Genomic DNA, 25,295 nt, shown 5'->3' with positions numbered 1-25,295 from the left:
CTACATCTCAAGGTACACTGTTTGGGTTTTTTACCGCTGACATGTTACCTTTCGTTCTTGGATCTGTAGTTTGTAATTTCACAACTCGAAACACAGCTACCGGATCAAACTGTTGGACAGTCACTCAGAAACCTTGCCCTGGGCCTGCAGACCAGCCTAGACCGCACCAAACCCTGCAGACCGTGCCGTGAAACAAACCTCTGCTCCCCTTCCTTAAATACAGTGTCCCCGAAAGACCTAGTGTGGCCTTCGGTTTAAGGACTTCAGAAGCATAAATGCTACCATGTGTAAAATATTCTATAGATGAAATAAATTGTTTCACTTTAACTCATTATTGAAATGTTTAAATTCAAAATTCACAAAAATAGAGATTTTTTGAAGACATTTACAAATAACTTTTAAAATAAATTGGTGTAGCCTTTATGCTTCTGAAGTTGTTAAAACTAAGACAACACTAGACCTTTGGGATGTCTTCTATTTGCAAAAGGGATGGTTATAAATAATTGAACTGGCTGATTCACGATCAACTTGAAAAACAGTGGGTTTAAGAAATTGCTTACAACTGTGTCCCTCCACATCTTCCCTTAAATAATTTAATTTAATGGAACAACTGCTATATTCCCGAGAAAACCATCAATTAAAGCTAGATGTTTTCTTTGTGCTTCATTTTCTACATTTTAAAAAACCTAGATGTACTTCAAAGCGAGACAAAATGTGAAAAAAAATCAGTGGAGTTAATATAGAACTATAAGTAAACACGGTTGAGAATTAAGTTAGCAAAAGGCTTTCCTTCTATCAACAGTTTCAACGAAGTCAAAGGAGGGCAGGAAAGTAGAATTCGTATGCATAAGACCACAGTGACAGCCATTTGTGAAGCAGAACTAGGGAAAACGGTATGTCTTAAAGATACCTTACCATCTTCTTTGTAAACACGCTAAGCTACTGTTGCTTTATTTTAAAAACCACAACCATCCCTTCTGAACGTGGGTTTCGGGGAGATCCCGTCTTAGCTGGGGAAGTGCCCCTGCTCTGTGGCAGCCAGTTACCAGGCGTCACCGGGCGAAAAACCACGTCGACTTTGGTTTCTGTTCTGGCTCGTCTGTGTTACTTGAACTTCACTTTGTCTTTATAAAAAAGGAAGAAAATGTCAAAAGAATCTTCTGTGACATTCCCTCAACTGGTCCTATGCTTCTCCCTTCAACCTCTTAAAAAGTATACACTTACACCATCCTTGAAGATCGGTTTCCTTTGCAAATCTCTCCTGAAGACTCTCTCCTCTCCTCCAGGAACACATTTCAGTATCTCAAGCAATTACGAGACTTTATAACCTCTAACGCATTAGCCCTCTCTGCACTGCAGGCCCGCTTGCTTTGCTCTTGTCCTCTACTTTGTAGAACTCGGCTTCAACCACCTGGAGGTCCACTGTCACAAGTGTCCTCTCCCCCAGGCTCAGGCCCGCTCCAGCAGCCTTTCTTTAAGGACGTCCGCGTAGCAATGCAACGAAGCAGTGTGCATTGGCTGTAGCAGCACATTTAATAGACTTGCTATCCTTCTTCGGCCAAAGTAAAGAACACCCTTTCTTACCTGCCATCGAAACGCAGGTCGGAGTGGCTGCACCCGCACTGCTCGCTCCACACTCACTTTCAGTGGATCTCTGCTCCCTGCCTGTCTGCCTGCTCTCTGGTCACTGACAAATGATAAACCGCCCTTCATGTGCAGCGAACAAATCGATCGCAGGTCTGAGCAACCCTCAAAGTAGGTATTTGACACGAGAATTTACCTTAAAGACTGAGGAGTCGGGTGTTCTTGCACTTGGACTATGAGTTTAATAGCTGCAGCTACATTGTGCATGAGACAGACATTCCCAGCAACTGGGCCGCGGTGAGTTCCAGCCCTCGGTGCCTTCACACTACTTCGCGTCTCTGGATGTCTTTTCTACACGCCTGTGAAGGATAATTCTTACCCGTATAAACAGCCAACTTTGATTTTTACCCGAAGTGTCAAATGGCATCCTGGTTTGGCACGTAATTATTGAAGAGCTGAAACTGTAAGAATCCCAAAGATAAAATTTGGTTTGCTAATTCTCGATCGTTTACCTTTCAGAAGTTATGTTTCCCATCAAGAATGTGGCAGGCATGATCTATCAATGATATCATCAATACCACTTTAATACCTATAGCATTTTTCTTTCATGGATTTCAAACTGAAGTTCTGTCTGTTGTTGTGCCTTCAGTATTCTTGGCAGTTAGACCGGGGAACCTGTTTTACTACCCCTGCATAACAGATGGTAAGACCCAGGAAAACTGGTTAGTTGTGCAGCAACCGGGCCCCTGGATCTCCCCGGATGCCCCCACTGGCCTACGAGACTCGACACAGTCACGTCCCTGAACTCCCCGAGTCCTTCCCTCCTTTCCCCGTGTCCTGGTCTCAGCCCTGCCGGCCCATCTGCAGCCCAGCTCACATCCCGCCCCACAGTGTATCACTTCTTCTCATTCGTGTCAACACCGTCTTCTCCACATGCTCATCCCGTGTCCAGAGAAAAGGCAGCACCGATTTCCTTACACAAGTACTTACGTGCACAATGTTTCCTACAAACTAGGGCACTGGGTAAGTACTTGAACCGCCTACAGTGTTTCAACCTCTTTCCGATGTGAGCGACTTGAATGTCGGAGCTCTAGGATTCGTTTTTATCTTTTATTGCTTCAAATGCTTCAAACTATGGGAAATCTTTGGTAAAAATAAAGACAGATTTTTCACAATAACTTTACATAAAGCATTGCACAACAATGTTCCTCAGTACACATGAATACAGGAATGTGCAAAATCCTCAGTGAGGACATTATCTGTACAGTATTTACACTTCTTCATTTCAAAAGTTTTCATAAATATCTATAATATTTCCTAGGTTCTTACCACCTATTAACATTTATATGTCCATCAGCATGTTGAATTTTAAAGTATTTATATTCTTATGAAAATAAAAACCAATAGTTAACAGAAGTGGTTTTTCCTGTTGCCTGAGACAGCATCGACCCACTCTGCTTACTTCCCGTAAAACTAGAGGGAGGGAACCAAAACAAAATGCACATTGTTCTCAGTCAGGCTCTCTGCGGAAAGGAGGAAACGCGGCATGTCTATGGTCACAGACAGTTCCCGGCGGTTTATTTGTGCAGACTCAAGCCTGACCCGCCCTTGGCGGGTCCACGTGAGCTCTCAGCTCCGGGCACAGTTCGGTCAGCAGCAGTTCCATCAGCACCTGCACCAAGAAGGAAGGAAAAAGAGGAGGCAAAATTGTGTTTTTTCTCGCAGGGTTTACTCAAGTACCTACATTTAGGAGTGAAGTCTAATGTTAGGTCTGGGATGATTCTCGGGCAACCAGTCACTCTCGAGGAGATGGAATTCATAGTTCTCTTGTGGTCTGCTAACCAATACCACACCATCAACGACATTAACACCACCAACTCTGATCAGACAGACGCCTGGGAAACGGTTTGCTCGGCTGAAGTAGGAAAAGCAAGGAGTCACGTTACAGACATCAGAAGTCAAGAGACACAAACAGGATGAGAACGAGAGGATGCACCAACTGGGGGGTCATTTCTTTTTTTTTCAACCACATTTAACAGGCAGACAAACAAAAAGGAAGCAGAGAAGATGGGTCCAGAGTGGCAAGTAATACAATGATTAAGAATGTAAAGAATTTCAATCTACCCTAATACGTGAGTAGAAACATGAAATCAAAGGAACAGTTAACTGTCTGGTAGGCTTTACATTACTCACATACAACAGATGTTTATTGGCTCTTGTCTCCTGCAGTGCATTGAATATTTTTATTATTCCATGGCGGGCATTTTGCTGTCCAACAAGGCTCTGAAGCATATCTGAAAAATTAGGTTTGTATTCTATGCTGTTACTGGGAAAATGCACATGCATGGATAGTCAGTTACATAACACGTCCACCATAAATAAGGCACTGAAGCCTGCGGAACGCAAATGATAAGTTTTTTTCAAATGTTTACAGAGAAAATAAGATTATTTAGAATCTTTCAATATAAGATATTTATACAAACTATAATTTTAATACATTGCTACCCAATTAAAAATTAAGCATTCGGAACAGTATACTTTAGCAGGACTTTTAAAACCCCAAATGTATTATCTGTTCTAAAACATTTTTCTCCCTTAAGTTAAAAATTATAAGCAGTATGGTTCTTATTAAGATTTCAGTATAATTTCTCAGCAAGGAGCAAGACATGATTTTTTAAGTGTGATCATTCTTTCTCATGGTAAACAGTGTTTCCCAAGAAAGAGAGAAATGAAATGCACCTGACTGGGCTAACATTCCCCCTTTATTGCTGTACTTTCCAGGGCCAGGTCCCAGGCCTCACCTGGAATGTTTTCCAGCAGCTTCTGCTGCGCTCTCTGCTTTGTCTCCTGACTTTGTTCTTTGCTTCTGATTTTGGTCGGTGGTGCCAATTTCCCATGCGGCCAAAAAGCATCCCGGAAAACAGTGATATAGTAAACCAGCATTTGCTCACTGAAAATCCAGTTCAGTGTGTCCCGAATTTGTCTTTTAAGAGAAGAATATTTCTTGGATGAGGTTTTAAAAAATTTTTCATACTCTGTTCTCAAAAAGCATTCATCAATGGGAAGGCTAAGATACAGCCTGGTCTAAATGTTTATTAAATAAACTAGGAATTGGATTTCAAACTCTGGCTCTGAGAGTTACTGTTTATTTTGGTAATACTGTGTGACCACTGACCCCTGGCGCTTCCATTTTATTTTCTCTGGTGCTCACTTCTCCGAATGTTCGCCACGCAGCATCTTCTCCAGTGAGAAGCTTGATTTGTTCAAAGCTGGCGACCACTCCAGCTGTACTCAGTACCTGATATACTAATTTCTCCTCGACGTGGTACCAACAACTGAAAACACAACTCCACTGACAGGTGGTCAAAAGTGGTCTGAAACACCCCCGAGTTCCTCAGGTCCCGGGGAGAACCAAGTTTCTCCATCTCTTGGTGTTGCTCCGGCAGACCATGCCAGGCGGTGTCCTCTGACCCGGGGTGCACGTCTGACATGCCCCCTCTCACCACAAAGGGAAGGGCCCTGGAAAGACACACCGCTATCCGGCCATGTCAGATCTCCACGGGAATGACAGCTGGGCACAATGATAAAAGGTGGCTTTCATCTGTAACCCAGGTCTTCCGCATAACCCTAGTTCATCAGTTATGAGTCACTTCTCACCAATGACAGGATTTATGCTGTCAAGGGACAAATACAGTTCCAAGAACCCGAGAGTAGTTGTTCGGTGGGAGCAGGAAGTCTCATTGTTGAAAAAGGGAAAAGAATCATTTCAGATTGTTAGTACCAGAAACACCAGGAACTTCAAACTCAATGCATGAATAGTACATTTAAAGCCCCTGTTAAGAATCTGACTTCCCAACCAGATTTTTAAAGAGACAATGTAAGGTTCTCAGAAATAGTATCTGAAATAGATATTTCAAGCCTGGTATTTCTGGTGTACAGGACAACGCTCCAACCAACTGAGCCACCAGGCCAGGGCTCCGAGCCCAGTATTCTTCACACAGTAACCACTCAAGTCTGAAGACTGTGGAGTCAAAACCACTCATTCTGTTTTGAGACTGCACGTCTCCTACACTACTTCCCTATATTGCTTAGAACGTACATTTCAATTCATACCTAACAAAAATAATTTTGTTAATTTAATGGGATTTGTGACTTAAGAAAACCCACCAACCTGCCTGTCAGCCTCAGAAAACCTGCATAAAAAGGCAGACACCTGGTTCTTGTCTGTCACCTTCCTTGGGTTACTCGTGGGTGCTACGCAAAGAACAGAAGTGAGAAAACTTCCATTTGCAAGTTAAAATTAGGTCAGTGACTCTTACCCAAGGCCATCGCCTAAGTATTTTCCATCAGTTTGGGTCTGGCTTTCTATTAGCCAAAACCGTAGGAAGCTTCTGCAGCAATCCTGGTATGTGGGATTACAGCTGGTACAAGGCAAGTTCTGCTGCTTATTTTTAAGTGACAACATCAGCTAAAGGCAAAGAAACAGAGGGCAGGGGCGAGGGGCCGGGGCTCCATACATCCTCCACGGGAGAAAAAAGCCCATTGAAAGGACCAGCCTGGAAATTCTACAGCGGGCCTCTGCTCCAGCCCCATGAAAATAAGTGCCCACTGTGTCCACACTGACAAACCGCAGCTGCTCATGTGATACCAGGAATTCACAGCCTGTATCGTATATACAAGCAAGGAAAGCGTGAATGGCTTGCTGAAACTTGCTGAAACTGAAAAGGGAAATACATTAGCAAGCCTGGAGTTCTGAGACAAACAGGGCCATCGAGGCAATTTCTTATCCAGCGCCTGTCACTACTAAGGTTAAGAGGGCTGACCCCAACTGAAGCTGTTAGGTTCAACAGGCCCCTTTCTGATGAAAACAAAAGCCTATGGTCTGAACAAAGAAGTCACCGACACCAGTTTTAAAAATCTTAGAATGGTGTGTTTATGACCACAAGGAAAATATATTCTATAGGCAAATGAACAGAAAGATAATGTGTTTTTATGTTTTCCATAAAAAATTCATGTGATAAAACTATCACATTAATGTTGTGCATCTGCTTGACAACTGAGTCTTTCAACTGGAAAAATATGATTTTCATCCTAAAACATAGTTGCTATACAAAAAAGCAATGTTTTCCCCTTGTTTTTAGTGGTCGACTCACATTTTTACTGTGTGAGAAAGACATGATGTTTATCCACTGAAGAATACAGGGTATGGAGTGAAGCTTTTATGTTTAGATAAAAACATAAGCATATTTAGATACACAGACAATGGGATATAAAAATATTCATGTGGCTTACAATAGTGGTACATGATGCTCAGATATTAACTAACAAGAGGACCACCTCATCAGCAACTTGGAGGGTCTGCACTTCCCTCCAAGTACACACCTGCCCTGCGAGGCTCGGCCTCCTTCCATCCTGGCTGAGGGTCAAAGCCTTAACCTGACTCCCATCGTGTGACACAAAAACGCTGTGCCTGAGACACCCAAGCTGGTCATCATGACCGCAAGAGTTCTTTACAGACTGTCTTCCGTGCCGCGTCCCCAGAACGTCGGCACTAGCTCAGGCTTTCGCCGTCTCGTTCACTGTGCATTGTGGGAGCGATTCTTCCAGGAATCTGCTTCCCTGGTCAATCTCAGAATCATACCAGAAACAACAATTAAAATAAACTGCCTTCAGTATGAAAGGGCACTGACTACTGTAGCACGGGTAATTTGACTACTGAGGCAAAGAGCAGGCATGCATTCAGACATTCATTTTGTGCAACTCACTTGTTGATGGTCCTTCCAAAAGTGACTTGAACAAGAGCCATCAGGGTTCTTCGCACCCATTTAAACACTAAAACGCAAGTCAGAGGAGAAGCATTGTCACGGGAGGCCGTAATTACGACATTTTCCTAGCTGCCCCAGCATAAATCTCACCACTTGACTCACTCTGGGCCCTGACGCCAAGCCGGGGCTGTGATATCTGCGAAGTGTGGGTCGGGATTCTCAAACTTCTACCTGGGAAAATTCCTCTTCCTCAGCTTTTCATTTTCTGCTTAGCAACCAACAGGATGACACTCAGAGCTTTTACAGCTTTCTGATGGCTAAACAATGGCTGAACTAACAAGCGGAAATGATGCTTCACTCCAGTGTCCTCGGGCTCCGGGCAACGAGTCTGTTTCCACCAGAAGACGGTGCAGCTCCTGTTCCGGATTTCTGGCTGGCTGGCCACCCGACCTCCTAATGCCTCTCTGAACGAGAAACACGCATCATCCCTTGCTGAGAACTGTTCTGAAATATTAATGAACCGGTGGGCCTAGCTGCTCCCATTTGGGTACTAGTTTGCAGAGCATTTGGTGCGTTTCTCTGTTTTACACTGTTGTGGGCGGAGCCGGGTTCTGAGTGAGCGGTGAACCCAGTGCTGGCCTGCACCTGCGCTGTGGCCTGGGAGGGGCAGGGGGGTGCAGCTGGCAGGGGCCACCTTCTCTGGGCCGCAGTGCCCTGGTCTGGAAAAGGACAGGGGTCACATGTGCTTGTTTTGCTCTGAGGGTCTTGTCAATACTTTGTGTGAGAGAGCACTGTGAGGAGTTCTACAAATCTATAAAACTTTCCTTATTACCTCGGGGACTACAGATACAAAATAGGAATGTGAACAAAAAGAAGGCAAAGCAACACTGCAAACTGGAATCTAAACTGGATTTTCTATTTATTCACCCCCACTCTTTGAAACGGCTAGCTACTGACACATGCGCAAACGAGAAACTCAAACCTGACTGTAACGGAGACAAAAGTTCAGGGGTCTAGTACCGAACCTGAAAGGGCAAATTCGCAATCACCCCCGTGCAAGGGAAGCCTTGCAGATGAAAATCAGCAATTCACACGGGCTTGGTGCTGGGCTTCAAAACATTCCAAGGTCACGTCTAACTTCGTAAGACATGGCTCTAAGTGTCCAGTTGAAGTGGTGGCGTTAATCCTTCAAGTGAGATCCAAGGCATGGAGTCGGGACCCTGCGTTAAAGGCACCTTACACGGTTGAAGGCATTCAGGACACGTGGCCAGCAAGTGGACCTGCTCGGTGAGGCCGGTATGGCGGCCGGGGAGTTTGTCTGTCCGTGATGATACCTTCCCTCTGCCCTCCTCAGGCAGGAGACGCAGCTCACAGCCAGAGGCTCTGAGGACACGGCCCCCCAGAAAGAAGGCCTGTCGGCCGAGTGACCGGTCGCAGGTTTTTAAAAGGCTGTATTGTTCCTGCTCCCTTTCCGTACATATGAACTAGAACAGGAAGCAGAAACTGCCATGCTCCAGATTCTCCCGTCACTGATGGCTGCTGACTGCGTTTTCTTGTCTTCCCCCCACCCCCCAAAACAGCCCCCATGATCCCTCTGAAGGCTCATTTGCTCAAAGCCACAGAGACAGCTGCAGCAACTGTAGGCTCCTGCTGACGGCACAAATATCACATCTCATTATAGATGACATTCTATTTTTTCCCCTCCGGAATGTCACCAGCCAACCCAAATACACTCTGGGCAGGCACATGAGGGGGAGGTGCCTGCTGGCTGCGGAGACGGGAGTCTGAGCCCCACTCTGCCCTGACGGAGCCACCGTGTCTCCATCTCCGTACCCCAGAGACACACTGACACAAGGCTAAAAGGGCGCTTCCTCCTCCTCCTCAGCGCTGGGAGGCCTCAGCGTGATGGGCTGACTTCCCGGGGGAAGAGTCAGGTGCTGGGTGGAGGACAGTGTTTTCTGACAGCGCTGAACCCAATGCAGCTGCGCACGTCTCAGTGTGTCTGAAACACATGAGCAGCTACAGCTTCTCCATCTGGAAGGACCTTTCATACTTGGGTGACGTTCCATCATAGGGAGCGTTCTTAATTTATCCCTCACTTCCAACTTTTCGATACTGAAATTGTGCTAAAAATGAACGTCCTTACAAATAAATCTTTGCCTGTGGTTTTTGCATTTAATTGTGTCTCCTAGTTAATGTGAGTTAGATTTTCAGAACCCTTATATTGTAAATGAACTGAAGGAAGAATCTACATCTGATGTGGTTTTGTTTCCCCTACACAGCTGTATCTAAAACGTATGCTCCCAAGGTCTTTGGTGATTGTTTAGGCTTTGGCCTGGGCAAAGGAAAAGTTCAATAACCAAGACAATTAATTCCAGCACTTGAAATCTCCCCGCCTGGTCACTCATCAGTGCATCCGGCCAGGCGTTTCCTGGATCACCTACTATGGCTCAGGCATTGTAGTAGACACTGAGGATTAAAAACACACAGACATGCTCGAGTGTACACAGCACCTGAAGTTTCTCATCTGCTAGTAATTCCTGAAGTGGCACTGAGGGATATATAAGGAGGGAAGCACAGCCCCACTGCCTATAGGAGACCAACTCTCGGCCACCTCCTTTGCCCCAAGGGAAAAGATGCTAATCTGAGTAGACAGAGCCTGGGATGCCAGAGGGTGCCACTGTGCGGGCTGGAGGTACCCCTAGGCCTTGCAAACCCTTGCCCCTCTCGTGTGCTTCCTCTTCAGGGCAGTTAGTGGGGCCTTTCAGTGCCACCACACCACCAGCCAGTACCGAGGCCCCAAGAGTGGCTGCACATGCCAGTCTCACGGTGTGGGGGCCGTGGGAGGTGTGGGTGGGCAGGGAGTCCTGCTTAGGACTCAGGGCAGACCGGGTCCTGCAGTTTGACCTTTCCCTGAGCACTGTTTCAGGAGAGAGGCCCTTGTATGGGTCCTAACAAAATGGTGCTTTGATCCTATTTTTGCTCTTGTTTCTTCTAAGTACATCTGAGGAACTGCTAGGGTAGGACTCTCAACCTGACGTTACTGTCACTCGGGACAGGAGTCTTCACGGTGAGGGGAGGGGCTCACCTGGGTAGCATGAGGGGCTCAGCAACAACCCTGGCTCCCACCCTTTGGATGCCAGCAGCGCCATCCACCAAGCTGTGACACTGAAAATGTGTCCGGAAAGAGAAGTGGCTGGAAGGGCATCAAGGAAGTCCTGTAACCCTGGCCACAAAACTGTCCTCACAACACCAGCCTCTTCTTCAGCCACGGGGCTGAGCCATATGAACAGAAACCAAGGCATTCCCTGGGTCTGTCTTCAGGCTGCATCTTCAGATCCTACCGCACTGTCCGGTTGCCCCTCAGGGGGATTTGCTGAATGGATGAATGGATGAATATAAATCCGTGTGTGATTCAGAAACAAAGGGACAGTGAACGTGTGTGTGTGTGACCACTTCACCAGAACACGCCGCTACCTGGTAACAAAAAGGCTTACTTCCTCGTAGTTCAAAAATCTCCCCAATCAACACGAAACACGGCTCAGCCAAGGAGTCTTTCCGCCCGTCCACATCGTCACCGTAATCTGACAGGTCGCTGTCCTCCTCTGTCTCCTCCTGGGGGCACAGAAAAGTCACAGAAGCAGGTCACCTACCCAACGAAGTGGTAGCGCTGTTCTCCTCTTCTAGATGTAGACGCCTCGCTCTGTGCTAATATTGCAACCTCACATAACTTTCCTACATGCAGACATCTAGGCTTTTTCAATAAAGAGGAAAAAATGTATGTGACCATTCCCCAGTACTTACTTTTTAAAAATACTTTATTTATGTATTTTTAGAGAGGGGGGAGGGAGAAAGAGAGGGAGAGAAACATTGCTGGAGACCTGGCCCACAACCCAGGCTGGTGCCCACCCCAGAACTGAACCAGCAGCCTTTGGTTCACAGGCCAGCACTCAGTCCACTGAGCCACCCCAGCCGAGCTCTCTGCTGTGGGATTTGAGCACCCTCCCCCCATCCAGCTTAAGTCAACACTAGGAGGCAGACCATGGCTTCCTGTCTACTGAGAATGGAGGAAGCAGAAGTTCAAGCAGAGACTGGAGACTGAAGGAGCCTGTGGACCACTCAGGACTAGACTCTCACCGCCCCACTCATGGACGCAGAAGCTAAGAAATGGGTGAGTGACGTTGGCAGACGTGGGCGCTTCTCTAACCCCCTTTGTAAACCATGTTTACAAGCTCAGATGCCTATGGTGACCAGGTCGGGAGCCAGGGGAAGGGTGGTAACTGGGAGAGCCCCATCCTGCCTGAAAGGGGAGCTGGCTGCCTGGTACAGGCCTTCCCATGTGCTTTTTTAAAAAACCACCAGGCAATTCTCATGAGACTGTCCAGTGCCCCACAAATTTAACTACATTCTGACACTACCTAGAGATTAGCATCAGACACCAAGGTTAAGGACTCAATCCTACAAGGCTGCCCCCACTTCAAACACCAATCACACATCTAGGTTGTTACCTGTTCTTCTCACCAACCAGCTGTCAATCGGGGGTCCCAGGACCCCCTCCTCAGGTTTGAGTAATTTGCTAGAGCACCTCACAGAACTCCGAGAAACATTCACTTACACTCACCAGCTTATTATAAAGGCTACTGTCTAGGACACTGACCAGCACGCACCTGAGGCGGCGAGGCGTGTGGCAAGGAGAGTGGAGTTGCCACGTCCCTCCAGGCTCACCACCCCCCGCACCCCACATGCTCATCGGCCTGGACGCTCCCTGAGCCCCGTCCTGCTGGCTTTTTACAGACGCTCCATTATGCGGGCACTGTGGGCCCAAAAGGGGCCACATGCTAAACCCGACAAGCTCAGGGGAGGCCCATCGGGGGGGCCTTACGACCCTGGTGACCAAAGGGACCACACAGGGTGGTCTGGATATAACTAAAAGCCACTCGTGGTGGTTAGCCAATGGCCTAGGCCTGTCGCTTCCTTGACAAAGGTCTACCTTGAACTTGGAAACGGTCTACTGTCTTGGTGTGTCTCAGATGACATCTCTCTGAAATGCCAAAGCAGACTTCTTCTGAGAGCGGCCCAGGCAGGGCTGCTGGCACTGAGCACAGGGCCGCATGTCTGCTGTGGCCCATCTGCAGTGCAGTGAACGTCCCCGTCCCGTGCCCGCCAAGGTAACACACGCATCTCTGTGTGTCACTTCTCATCCATCTCGGTTGGTTTCCCAACCTGGCCTTCTCCCGCCTCCCTACTCACCAACGGAGTCCCTGTTACTCTCCTTACGTCTCCTCCTTGGATAATAAGGTATAAAATAAGCGGCAAAACTGACATTTTCTGGAGCCTTTTCTCAGTCTGTTGGGACTCTGCTTCCCAGCAACTGTCTTCAGTTTGGTTCAAATAAACTCTTACAAGACTTAAAAAATATGCACACAAATTCTTACAAAATCATTCCTTACCCTGGCAGGGCCTTGCCCCTCCCAGCCTTTGCCTAATCGTCCATTAGTCCAGGGCGGAGACCCTGCCGCCCCTGGTCGGAGCCCGCCTCCTCCCCTCCGCTGAAGTGCCAACTCCTCCACCCACCCCCACCCGAGACCAGCTAGTGCAGCTGCCTGCTGGGGTTCCTGAGAACTTCCCACTGCATTTCACTGACCTGCCCTCATGAACCCTTTCATTTCTGAATCCTAATGCTGCCAATCGGCTTGAAGGGGGCACAGGCAGGTGCGGAAAACACGACAGCAACAGTGACGGAAAACGGGTGTCTCTGCCTTGCCCCGTGAACAGCATGCTTCCCACGAGCATGTTACCGCAAACCGCCTTGGAGCAGACATTGGCTTAAATGTGCCCACACATGGCATAGGCTCTAGACAGCTCACCTCCTGGTGGGAGAAGAAGTCACGCGGGAGCCTTTCCAAAAATGAGGATAATGAAAAGGTGGGTTTTTTCCCCTGCACGTCAATGACCTTGAGGTAGTCAGGAGAAGGGCTCAGAAAGGCATAAAGGGCTTCGCTCTGAGACAGTCTCTCGTCCGAAAGCAGATTCTGCGGAAAAAAGGGGGTGAGTCACTCCTCTGCGGGGCTACGCGCTGCGGAGCCACCAGCCCCACAGTAACAGAGGTGATCCACTCCCCCCAGAATTCTGAGCCTAAAACCACGGCCCTTGCCCCCTGGAATAAAATATACTAGGTCGGTTCTCCATGACGGTAATGGCACGCCTTCCTCTCTGTGTGGCCGCGGTGCCCCCACCAATCTGCTCGGCGGGGCTGCTGTGCAGAGGACGGACTCGCTCTGGTCCACCAGCTCAGTGCAACCAGATTCTGCCTCTGCACACGGCTCGAAGTCTGCACCGCGGCTGCCTCCAGTTCAGGAGCAGGGACGGGAAGGGAACGGGAGTGACTGGCTGTTTCCAGACTGAGTGCTAGTTACAAGGGTGTGTTCAGCTTGCGGAAACAGAGAGAACCGTACACACAATGTCTGCATTTCCTGTATGGATGGCACACTTTAATTACAAACAAATAAAAAGTTATTCCGAGGATCTGGCGTGGCCTCTGAAAACAGGAGGCAAATGGGCAGACTCTTAGAATGATGACGGTTTAACCCCAAACAGCTACTTTTCCTCTCACAGCCAAACATTTCAGTCGCTTACCTGTAAAAACTTATTTAGCTGGTTCTTTGACTTTTCCATAAACTTCTGATCTACAGATTTGAAAGGCAGTTTGCTGAGAGAAGGCAGCTGGACTTTTTTTAAAGAAGGGAAGCACTGCCGGGGGAAAGTACATGTTAGATTTTGGAAACTACACTTCACTCTTAAAAAGAGACTCGGAATTACAAGCGGGACAAACCAGGGCCCTTCCTCCGGCACTCGTTCCTCTGACATTCAAGACCTTGAAAACCTACCGGTTCTAACCAGGCTCAAGGGATCTGGAGGAACGGGGCATCTGACGGAAATGCTAAACCTCATGCCCGGACCCACGAACCCTAAAGCCCGGCAGGTCGGGCGGATTTGCACACCATGCACCTGGCGCACAGGACAGGGGGCTCTGTTTACAGCGTCGCTGTTGAAAGTTATCCAAGTTGACAAAAGAACACAATGGAAAGAAAGAATAACTTGGGTTGAGGCTCTATCACTGCCTTTAACGGCACACTGCAGAGTATAAACCTACCAATAATACTAGTAATATAGGTCAACACACAGTAACAGGAGACTTCCTTTGTGGAGTAAGGCCTGCTCTGTGCCAGACCCTGTACCAGAGCCCGGCAGGTGCAGCCGCTCCACACGGTGGGGGTTAGGGCTGTTCCTGTTTCCTGTGTGAGAATACACAGGACCAGGGATTAAAGCCCAAACCCACCTCGCTACAAAGGTGGTGCTCTCTATGCCAGATGCCATAGGACGCTGCCAGCGTGCCCCTCAGAGAAGAGGGAGTGGGTCCCACAGGCCCCTGACGGCCCCACTGCCAAACACCAGCCTTCATTAAGGCCCTTGCAGAAGCTGCACAAGTTCAAGTGCTATTGACAAGCAAGTGAGCACAGAGCAGGCCGGCCACAGCCTTTAGGCCCCTCACCACCCCCACCCCATGGGCCTGGCCATAGCAAGAAAGGACATGTAACAGGTGACCTGTAACAAGCGCTCTGCTGGTGGAAAAGAGAACACTGGTGTTTCCCACACAACCCACTGGAGCTCCCCGAGCACAAGGGCACCTCCCAAGAAGGCAATACCAACCGGTGCCCAAATGCGGGGCAAGGTGTAGAAAGAAATACTGTTGAATGAAGTGAGGTGAGAGCTGGAAGGGGAGAGTAAACCACCAGGGGCTGGAGAAATGTGCGTTTTGTCACCATGCTCACACGGAGGGCACTTTCAGCAGGGAAAACTCACACGACAGAAAACGCCGGGGCTGAGAGAGAACCAGGCATCAGGCCACAGAGAGGAAGGGGGACAAAGTGATGAAAACAGCAGACAGGGGCCTCGACAGTTTGTTTCCTCTGGCGCTTCAGTTTCATCGTTTCTCTTTCCAAAGAACATTTTCTCTTCCACACACCTTTTGTCTCCCCTAAATTCCTTTCTCTCCTTCCTTCTTTTTTTATCACCAAATAGGATCGATACTAAGCTTTGGCTTCGCCAGGGTTTGTCACGGGGCAAACGATGCATTTTCCTGCAGTGTCAACCATACCCGACATTTTGGGAAAAACTTATTCTTACGCTGGGTGACTGTTTCGCGGGCCACGCTGCTGGCGTGGCCACAGTCTGTCTGAGAAACGCTGAAGCACAACATTCAGCTTTTGGCCACCATGGTTTTAAAAGCATTGAAAAAGTAATAGCACTCAGAAGCTGGTGATTCGAAGGATGTTAAAAAACCACCCTAGGAGAAGAGGTTAAAGGAACAGGCAGATTCCACTTGCAAAAGAGGCTCCGGAGGTGAGCGCAGGGCCTGACCGGCGGGAGTCCTCTCAGAGTGGAGAACAAACAGGCCTAAGTGAAAGTGGAGGTGGGGGAAGAACTTGCTTGTTGCTGGGGTAAAGGGCGATGCCTCCGGGACAGGGAGAGTTAAAGAAGGTGACCTTTCTGAGGCAAACAGGAGAACAAGGAGTTGAAGTCGGAATACCTGGATGCTAATCCTGGTTTGGCCACCATGCACACACCCTATGAGAAGTCAATTAAACAATCCGCATCAGTTCCTCCAACTGTCAAATCAAAGAACTGACCTGGATTCGTGGCTCTCAAACAGTTTTAACCAAACCCCCAGTAGGAAAGATGTGCTAAGCTGCAACCCACAACACACGTGCATCTACACAAGTCTGTATAAATGACACGCACACACATAAAACCGAAACACGAGCTCTGTGGAAGCAGGCTCGGTACCTTGGACAACGCTAACACGGTGACGCCCCGTACGTGCCACCCACTCTCCTGGATGCCTTGTACTCATCTATCCCCTTATTCTCACAAGTCCGAGATGAGGGAGGGAGGTGCTATCAATCGGTATCTGTGTGTCATTGACAAGGAATGAGAGGCACAGAGGGGCAGAGTGACAAGTCCCAGGTCACAGAGTGGTAAGGAGTCACGCTGGGGTCCCAGCTGGCGCAGTCCAGCTCCAGGGTGCGCTTTCAGTCACGACACTTAACTGACTCCCGGGCTTTGTGATGAAATTCAGGGCAGCCCACTCTCCTCCCATTGCGGCCCCCACCCATCACTGCTGCCACCCATTTCTGGTTTCACTCCCCACGGCGGGGTCCCAGAGGGCAGTTCCCAGGCCACTCCATCGGCCACTCCATGGTCCCTGGCCCTCTTCCAGCTCTGGGGCTCTCTGGGGTCCCATTCACAACGGAGATCAGACAATCATCTGTCCTGAAGGATTTACACAAGACCAGATGATCTGAGCTATGAATAATTTCTAAATGCCAGGTCGAAAATGCCACTTTGTCAGTATCAACAGCAAAGAAAAAAGATGAATCCATTTCCCTATGGGGAAAAATCAAAACAAGCTCTTATGCCTTTTGTTGCTCATTAATTCTAATGTTCTGTGAGTATCCGTACCTCACTAAGTTTCCGGTGCAAATTCTGAAACTCACTGAGCCTTCTGGGGACGGTCCAGTTCTTAGTTTCAACTCCTTCCACGTCTTGCAAGCTTACCATGACAAAGTAACAGGGCATCTGCTCCCCGTTCTCTTCGGTAACCTTGAAAGCAAAACAAAATAAAACCAACACAACAAAAACAATACAAAGCATGGGGAGCCTGACCTTTACACATCCCCCCAGATTCTCCTCCCCTTGGTCTATACGCCCTGCACAATCCCTGGGACTGGGACTGGGACAGTTTCTGTTCTCACAACTAGGATGCTGCCTGGCACAGCTGACCCGCAAACAGGAAAATGGCCTGGGTGGGTCTAAGCTAATCCCATGAACCCTTTAAGAGCAGAGAGATGTCTCGGGCCAGCAGTGGAAGAGGAAGGCGCAGAGACTGGGGACACAAGGAGCTTCAAGATGGAAAGGTACACAAGGAAAGGACTAGGAGCACTTCCACTAGCTAAGAACAGCCCCCAGCTGACAGGGAGAAACCTCAGGCAACTGACTTCTGCCAAGAACCCATCATATTGTGACTGAGGGCCTACAAAATTGTGAGCTCATAAATGGGTGTCATTTTAAGCTATGAAATTTGTGGTGACTTGGCAGACTTAAAGAAAACTAATACGGCAGACTTAACATCCTATGTTCCCTTGGAAAATCAAATGAACAGCAGGCCAACAGGTGGGGGGTATACCAACACCTCTCAGAGAAGGATGAGGATTTCCCCAGTTCAATTTCAGGAATCCACCAACCATGACTTCTGTTTTCATGAAATTTTACCTTGGGAGACGTAATGTCCTCTCCCTCCACCCACGGTCCCACCTGAAGTTCCTTACGGTTCTGGTGAACACAGACAGCCTTCTGTCTGCGTGGGGCCCTCTGCCAGAGAGGCTGGGAGAGGCCCCTGTCATGGCGGAGCCCAAGCAAACATACAAAGAAGGCAGGGCAAGTATAGTCTCGAAGAGTGAACGTAAGTTTCCTGTCCTCGACTTTAACTCTCCAGGATACACCTCGTCTTACGAAGTCAAACATTCCTAACAAATGGGGAAGAAGGGCAATCAGACCTACCTGCCCGCCGGTGATGGCGGCCCGCCACAGGCCCAGGTTCTCACACCACCAATCCGTCCGGGCCAAGTGCAGCTGGAGGTCATTTCGCTCCTTCTCCGTCAGAATGATCTCCTCCTTCAGCTTGGAAACGATCTGCCACGGGGAGAACATCCCGGGAGTTACAGAACCATGTAAAATGCCGTACAGGGCAGCAAAATAGCAGGGCACACAACCGACACACAAAAGTCAGGTGCATTTCTAAACACAATAGACAATCCAAAAAGGAAATGAAGAAAACAACTGAATTTACAATGGCACGAAAACAATAAATTACATAAGATGAACTTAAGCAAGAAGGTGAAAGACTTCTACACCCAAAACTGCAGAACACTTTCCTCAGCAAAACAGAAAGTGGGCACGTGCGTGACAGACACAAGGAAAAAAAAGCAACTACAGAAATCTGATGAAAAAATGTAAAGAAAAATATAAATGCATGGAAAGATAGCCTATGTTGATGGATTAAAAGGCTGAATATTGCTAATGTCAATACTACTCAAAGCAATCTAGGGATTCAATGCCATCTGTGTCTAAGTCTCAACAATGTTTTTTTTAGATAAACAGAAAAATCTGTCCTATAATTCATATGGAATCGCAAGGGAAACTATAGAACCGAAACAACCTGGGGAAAGAACAACGTCAGACAACCCACTCCTAATTTTCAATACCTACTACAAAGCTACATTAATCAAAACAGTATGGTGCTTCCCAGCGGCCACCGCAACACCATTCTCTCACTCATCGGTGACTGGAGGTCCTGAGCACACACTCCGACAGTGCCAGAGGGGGTCCATTCGGCAGACCAAAGGGTACCACCAGCTGTACCTCTATGGCAGAAACGTCCTTGTCGGACTCCAAAGGGGCATGAACACAAAGCAAAAGGCCACACCACCTCTTGGGTTTCAGAAACGCCAGTTAGCAAGATGCTATTTACATTTTTAAATCTACAAACTCTGCTGGATTTTAGCAAAATAATTTATTTCTTGCACAATTCTGTGAGGTTCTCTATTTTTACTTGCCACATTTATAAGAAAATTTTAAAATTTTCAGATTATCCTTGAGTACGGTTAACTCACTTGCAGAAATGACCTTGGTACAAAGGAAAGCTTTGCCCCCTCCCCAAAGGTACTGCAGGTTCGCCAGAGAAGAGAACAGAGTTACTCACAGTTGACGACTGGGAAAGAAACCCAAATCATGTGATATTAGAAACAAGTAACTTTCTAATTCTTACTAGAAGCAAAATAATAATAATAATAATAACAACTGTAGAACTTACAGTAAAATTCCTTTTAAAGAAACAGTGATACTTCTCAACATAAACTAAAAATTGCTTTTTATCAAATTAAAAAAATAGAGACTTTCAACAACAACCTTGAAAGCAAAAGAGTTACCTTCTTGTCAGGTTTTGGTGCATTTTGAATAGAATTTAGAGCTTGCCTTTTATACTCAAGCTTCTCATTTAGTTCTCGTAGTTTGTTTACAGCAAACCCGGCTTGTTCATTGATCTGGCTGGTGCCTTCATCCACGGCTTCCTCAGCAGCCTCACCTCCCAGGCTCTGCGAAAAGAAGTCACGTGACCACCGTATCTTACAGAGACGGACCATTCAGTAATTATTATCTATTTCGTAGGTGCTACAACACCACAGCGCACGCTCCAAAGTCCTAGGTTCCAATAAGGAAAGAATCTATAGTGGGATGTCAAGGAGAGTGAAAAATTAAAGTGTTCGCAACCAAAGTAACGAGTACTCAGAATTGCAGTGAAAAAAACCCCATCATTTAGTAATGTGCAAATAACACTGTTATTTCCCCAATGGGGTGCACCCAAGGGGGTCTGCATGGAACCCGGGACAGCACCGTCATGTCCCCAGCTCAGCCCGACTGTCCTGGGCCTGGTCTCTGACAGGCACACCCAGGCTGGGCTTCCTTTCGCTGTCCTAAGAATATTATGAACAACTCATGCAAGTCCCTTTAAAATGAAATCCTCAAATTCCCACCAGTCCAAGTACTTTCTGTATATACTTTGTTCGGGCCTTCTCTTGAAGATGTATTTTATAAATCACCAGGTAGATTGTTTTTCTAGTAAAATGGTTAGCTTCTGACCGTGACTTCAAGTTCACCAAGAACAGTGTAACTTGGAAAACTCTGAGCAGATCATCGAAGGGCTCATTAACCAGACTCCCGAGGAGCCGCAGCAGCAGGAGGGCGCTGAGAAGGATTGCCAGAACTCCCTGCTGGCTAGTTTTCTCCTTAGCTTCCTTCCAGAGTTTTCCCTTCCAAAATTTATTCATTGTAACAAACAGGAAATTAAAATTCTTCAAAGAAAAAGAAGATATTGTAATCATAGAAAACCAAGCTGTTTTTATTTGTGCAGGTTCTTTCTAAACCTCGTCCATAAGTATACCATTATGACATCATTCTACACCTGTGTACACTCAAGGAGGTAGTCTGCCTTTTCATGTACCATACAACACAGCATATAGTGAGGTTTTATAGTCTTCAAAATTGTAATTTAGGCCTAACCAGCACTTCATGAACTGATCATTGAACTGAGGCAGAGGCCTATTGCTGCCCCTGCTAGGGGCTGATTTCACGTTTTTGCTTTCCCAGATGTACTAAATCAAAGTCCATTGTATATACTCTTCTTTCTACCTTTTAGCTATTTTGTAGAATAAATTTCTAGAAGTGGGAATTATTGGAACAAAGAGTAGGAACTATCAAAAGGGCAGTAACACATGAAAGGGCAATACATAATACCCTTCTCTGAATCCGAGGTGAAGTTGGACATTTTTTTTCATGTCCATTTACTATGAATTTTCATATCAAGTGTCCGTTCAAGCTCTTGTTCAGTCTATCTGTTAGGTATTGATGTTTTTATTAATTTGAATAGCCTCTTTTGTAGCACTTGCATTATTAACCACTTTAACTTTTAGGCAAAGAGATAACACAGTTAAAACAAACTGGCCCATCTTAAGGAGAAAATGCAATCAGTCATGAGCTTGGGACCAAACAGTTTAGTGGGTTTTGTACTCTGAAAAGGTAAAGAATCAAGTAACAAAAGCTTTCTCTCTTCAAAAAAGCTTGAATGAATGAATTTAACCACAGTTCGGAGATGCGAGATTCTAATGTCATCAAGAGCAAGCCTTTGGTCCTTAGGGCTTGAAACAGAGTGAACTGGGAAGAAAGAATCCAAGATAAATTGTACTCTTTCTACGTAAGATGACTCTAAAACACTTTGCTCCCTTGGTACATTCACAAATCCTAAAACTCCTATGTCACTAACAGGAAATGAGAGATGGCAACTGGGGCTACCCAACATGACCTAGCACACTAGGTGGAAATCACACTGACAGTGTGGCTGAGCAAGGTTCCTTTCAGAACATCTTCATCTCATCTGATTTTTCTTAACTCCAAAATATCTCCTATGACTCCGGCCACATTCTCTTCCTCTCCTCATTTCCCCTCAGAGTGGATGGTACAATTCCACTGATTCTCTAACCTGGCCGAAGCCACGAACGGCTCCCCTCACAGACTTTCTGCCCCCACTTTTTAGGAGCTGAACCCTGTGTGTCTCTCAGGCAGACAAAAGGCGGAGAGGGCTGTGACTCAGTGCTGGGAACCAGCAGCCTGTGGTCAGAAGGACAAAGAAAGAAGTGTGTAAGGCCGGAAGCAACGAGGTAACACAACATCGAGTTCCACTGAAAGTCCTGTACATTAAAAGATGAAGGTGCCCTCCACCTTTGGCTTCCACAGTACGTGCTCGCCTAATTACACGCAAAGCTTAGGCGCCGAAAAGGAAGCAGAGAGCTGCACGGGACTCACCACGCCCTCCTTGTTAGAAATCAGCTGCGAGGCGTGCTTCTCTTCCTCCCTTATCATCAACTTCTCATGCAGGTCACTGACAATAAACGACGGATAATACCTGTCCTTCAGGATCTCACACACGTCTCCCTGGATTTTGCAGAACACTTCAATGCCTTTATTTCCTACCAGGCATTGCTGGATCTCTTTGTACAGTGATTTCTCCACAGGTATTTCTTTGCTCTCCACGAAGAAATTCTGGTAAATTTCACCAACTAATTGTGGGATTTCAGTCTGAAAAGACAAGAAAATAATGATAAAAGTGAGAAATCCCGTCTCTGAGAACTGCTTTCTTCTGCACTCTCTGATTCTCAGAGCCGGAAGGAAGGCACTGAGAACGCACGCAGGCACACGCCAGGGTTGGGCTCGGCCTTTGAGTGCACATTCGGGGCCAAGGAAACAACCAGTTCCTTAACGTGAACACTGCGTTGAACAGCTGACAACGGGTGAAACTCAGTTCTAGCAACAAAGTACAAATGAGTGATTTAATGTGCACAGTGCCCTGTGTGCTTATTTTCATAAGCCTCACAAAACACACATACTATACATGTTATACATATTGTTAAGTATATTTATAGACATAAACACACACATATATTTCACATTCTTTAATTTAATTCTTAACTACATATTGAGGAACTGCTAAGTATTGTACAAAACGCAATGCTTATTGCTGGGCTTTTCATTCTAAGGGGCATCTGTAATCAAAATGTTTTTCTGTGTTCCTTAACTCAATCATATTTTAAAGAAAACCAAAGGAGAACAAACAGTAGTATAAAATATGCACATTATGATATTAAGAATAACAAGGTTATAAAATGGAGTTGTAGGTGACAAGACCAACTTTATTATAACAACAATGTGGGTATGTATATGCCTTTCTATGATGTGTTAAAAAGAAACTACCTTTTACTAAATTTACTGTTTTGGCACATTTATAGATCTTTCTTTTCCCCTTTGAATATATATTTAAAATAATCTTTTGTAAAATAAAAATAAAAATCTAATTTTATTTACCATCATAGGCTAGGACAAAATGCCAGTATTATATTTGGTTTAAAATACTCTTTTAATGTATTTTCTTACAGCTCCACTGAGAAACACAGACACAGGGCAGACCGTATGAGTTTTCACCAGCTGGTGATTAACATTCCTTGGTCTAAACAGATACCTTGTTCGCATTCTTTAGACATTCCACAGACTCCCAAAAACTAATCAGAGCTTTCTTGTCCATCCTTTCCATGTATGTTCCAAAGTGCTCTCGGTAGAAAGCATTGGCCAAGATCTCTTCAAACTGAAGAATCTATTAAGAGAATTTAAGAAAAAGTTCTGAAAAATCAAATTTTAAACATTGGTTTGCTTTAACTTCCAATGGATTCATTTCTACTTTAATTAAGTTCTACATTTATTAATAAATTAATTAATGCTTTGTTTTTCTAAGGCCATAGACAATGTAGTATAGTACTTCTCTCGCTCTCCTAAATTTTAAATGGTAAAAGGTTACCAAACATTCAAAATGCACACATTCAATAAATACCAATTTTCTATAATATTCACTCATTCAGTAAAAGATCTATTTGGTATCTACTCTGTATCAGACACACTTCTAGAAAATAAAACAGACAAAAAACCCTGCCCTGTGGAATGTACTGCTAAAAATAATAGATGCCGATAACAGAGAAACCGAAGAGAAATGTATTCAAGACCAGGAAGCTGGAGGGTAATAATTTTGCGTTTTTGCTTCCCATCCTCTTTTCATACGGCTAAGGGAATCTACAAATGATTTTCTATTTTACCCTTTTGTTTACAGCTCACGTTCATTAGAAAAACCTTTTATAAGCATCATTGAATTGAACCATTCCAGTGTATGGAAATACCCACACTACTTCTTCATCCTTCTGCGAGCTTACCAAACAACAAAACCCCACTATCTGAATACACTGCAGGAACAGGCGAGAGCATGGACTGCCGTAGGATGAGAGAGCAGATGACCTTCATTATAATTCGTAACTCAATGAACTAGGAGAAATGCCTGGAATTATTTTAGGAGACATGTAAGCCCCACATCCTTGCTTCTTTTTTTTTTTCAATTTTTTTATTTAATTATTTTTCAAGTACAGTTTTCTGTCTATTGCTCCCATCCCATCCCACCCCCCAACCTTGCTTCTTAATAAGATTTAAAAATAGCACCTACATATAACTCATGTGCAATGAAAAGAAAACATTTTAAGATTCTTTTTAAAAGACTCTTACTATTGTAACAGAAAATTTTCAGAATGTTATCGGTAACATCTAAAACCAGATGTGTGTGTCAATGCCTGTTCAATTCTCCTGCTACCGACAGTAAACACCTAAATGTGTTCCTTGGGCAGAAAGGGACAGGCACCTTTTCCCACAACTTCTGGTCACTAATTAAAGGAGACAGCCGTCCACTGCTGTAGACTACTAATAATTACTCTCCATAATCATTGCAGATCAGTGGTATTTAGCTAGTTTACTAACTGTGGGAGACTGTAGCATGTATCTTTCCTTTACATAAACCATACCACTGAAGCAGTGTGAAGTCCAAATGCTAACTGTCCATGCTCCTGAGGGGTTGGAAGGGATTTATCCCAACTTTAGCCAGGGATGACAGATCCCTCAGAAAGCAATTTATTTTTAATATAGGGAGGAGATGAGCGTGAAGGACATTCGACACATTTTAAGGAAGTCTTCCCAGGATAATTTCACTCAGATCAAATAAATCCCAAGTTGGATACCAATTCACATATTTGCAAAATTAAGTCCAAACCATCTTCTGATTCTCTTATTATTTCTGTGTTCAGTCCCAAAAGTTGCAACCATCTCCAAATAAACAAGAAGAAATATATCCCAGGGATAATTAAACACCTAATATACCTCGTATCCTGGCTGGTGGATAAACCCAAGTTCTCTGCCGCATTTGTTTTTCCTTCTCCTGAAGCCTGCATGAGCTTTTCACTGTGTCACACCTACACTCTTTGCAAATACACACACGTAGGTCTGAATCCTGGCTGTAGTGACTCCATCACTCTGAGCCTCGGTTTCTCCATCTGTAGAATGGGGATTGTACTGCCTGCTCTACAGGTTGCTGTGAGACTTGTGAGAGCTGTTGTGAATCACAACAGACAACATCAGAAATTAATCAGGAAAAGCCTGAACCAGGATTCTGGCTAAGAAAGATGATGCTGGAGGCCAAAAATCAGGGTAGCGAAGAGGCGACTTTCTAGTTGGGTAAACATGGGTGAAAGGATTAGATCTGTGGGTCTCAAGTGGGTTTAAGAGATTACAAAGGGCACCAGGAACATCGGGGGGTGACGAATATGTTCACTATCTTAACCGGGATGATGATTTCATGAGTATATACACTCGATAAAATGTATTCGTGCACACTTTAAATACATGCAGTGTATT

At 45.8% G+C, this 25,295-nt stretch overlaps 1 protein-coding gene across 1 annotated transcript in view; it reads right to left on the bottom strand.

Moving 5' to 3' along the window:
• Positions 1-33: 33 nt before the first annotated feature.
• Positions 34-25,295, bottom strand: part of SNX25 (sorting nexin 25) — an 85,784-nt gene continuing 60,522 nt past the window's right edge. The window contains exons 8-19 of the mRNA XM_037055176.1: positions 23,035-23,166; positions 21,825-22,097; positions 19,397-19,561; positions 17,970-18,101; positions 16,872-17,012; positions 13,986-14,099; positions 13,217-13,381; positions 10,847-10,964; positions 7,350-7,416; positions 4,386-4,567; positions 3,778-3,878; positions 34-3,256 (exon numbers count right to left, since the gene is read on the bottom strand). Coding sequence (XP_036911071.1) covers positions 3,176-3,256; positions 3,778-3,878; positions 4,386-4,567; positions 7,350-7,416; positions 10,847-10,964; positions 13,217-13,381; positions 13,986-14,099; positions 16,872-17,012; positions 17,970-18,101; positions 19,397-19,561; positions 21,825-22,097; positions 23,035-23,166 — 1,671 coding nt within the window. The 3' untranslated portion in view covers positions 34-3,175. The remainder of the gene's footprint in view (positions 3,257-3,777; positions 3,879-4,385; positions 4,568-7,349; positions 7,417-10,846; positions 10,965-13,216; positions 13,382-13,985; positions 14,100-16,871; positions 17,013-17,969; positions 18,102-19,396; positions 19,562-21,824; positions 22,098-23,034; positions 23,167-25,295) is intronic.

Source organism: Sturnira hondurensis, unplaced genomic scaffold (genome assembly GCF_014824575.4).
Source record: "Sturnira hondurensis isolate 20B ecotype Veracruz unplaced genomic scaffold, ASM1482457v3 Scaffold0008640, whole genome shotgun sequence".
In the NCBI taxonomy this organism is placed as follows: domain Eukaryota; kingdom Metazoa; phylum Chordata; class Mammalia; order Chiroptera; family Phyllostomidae; genus Sturnira; species Sturnira hondurensis.
Note: the sequence above shows the minus strand (reverse complement) of the source record. Positions and strands in the feature narration are given on the sequence as shown.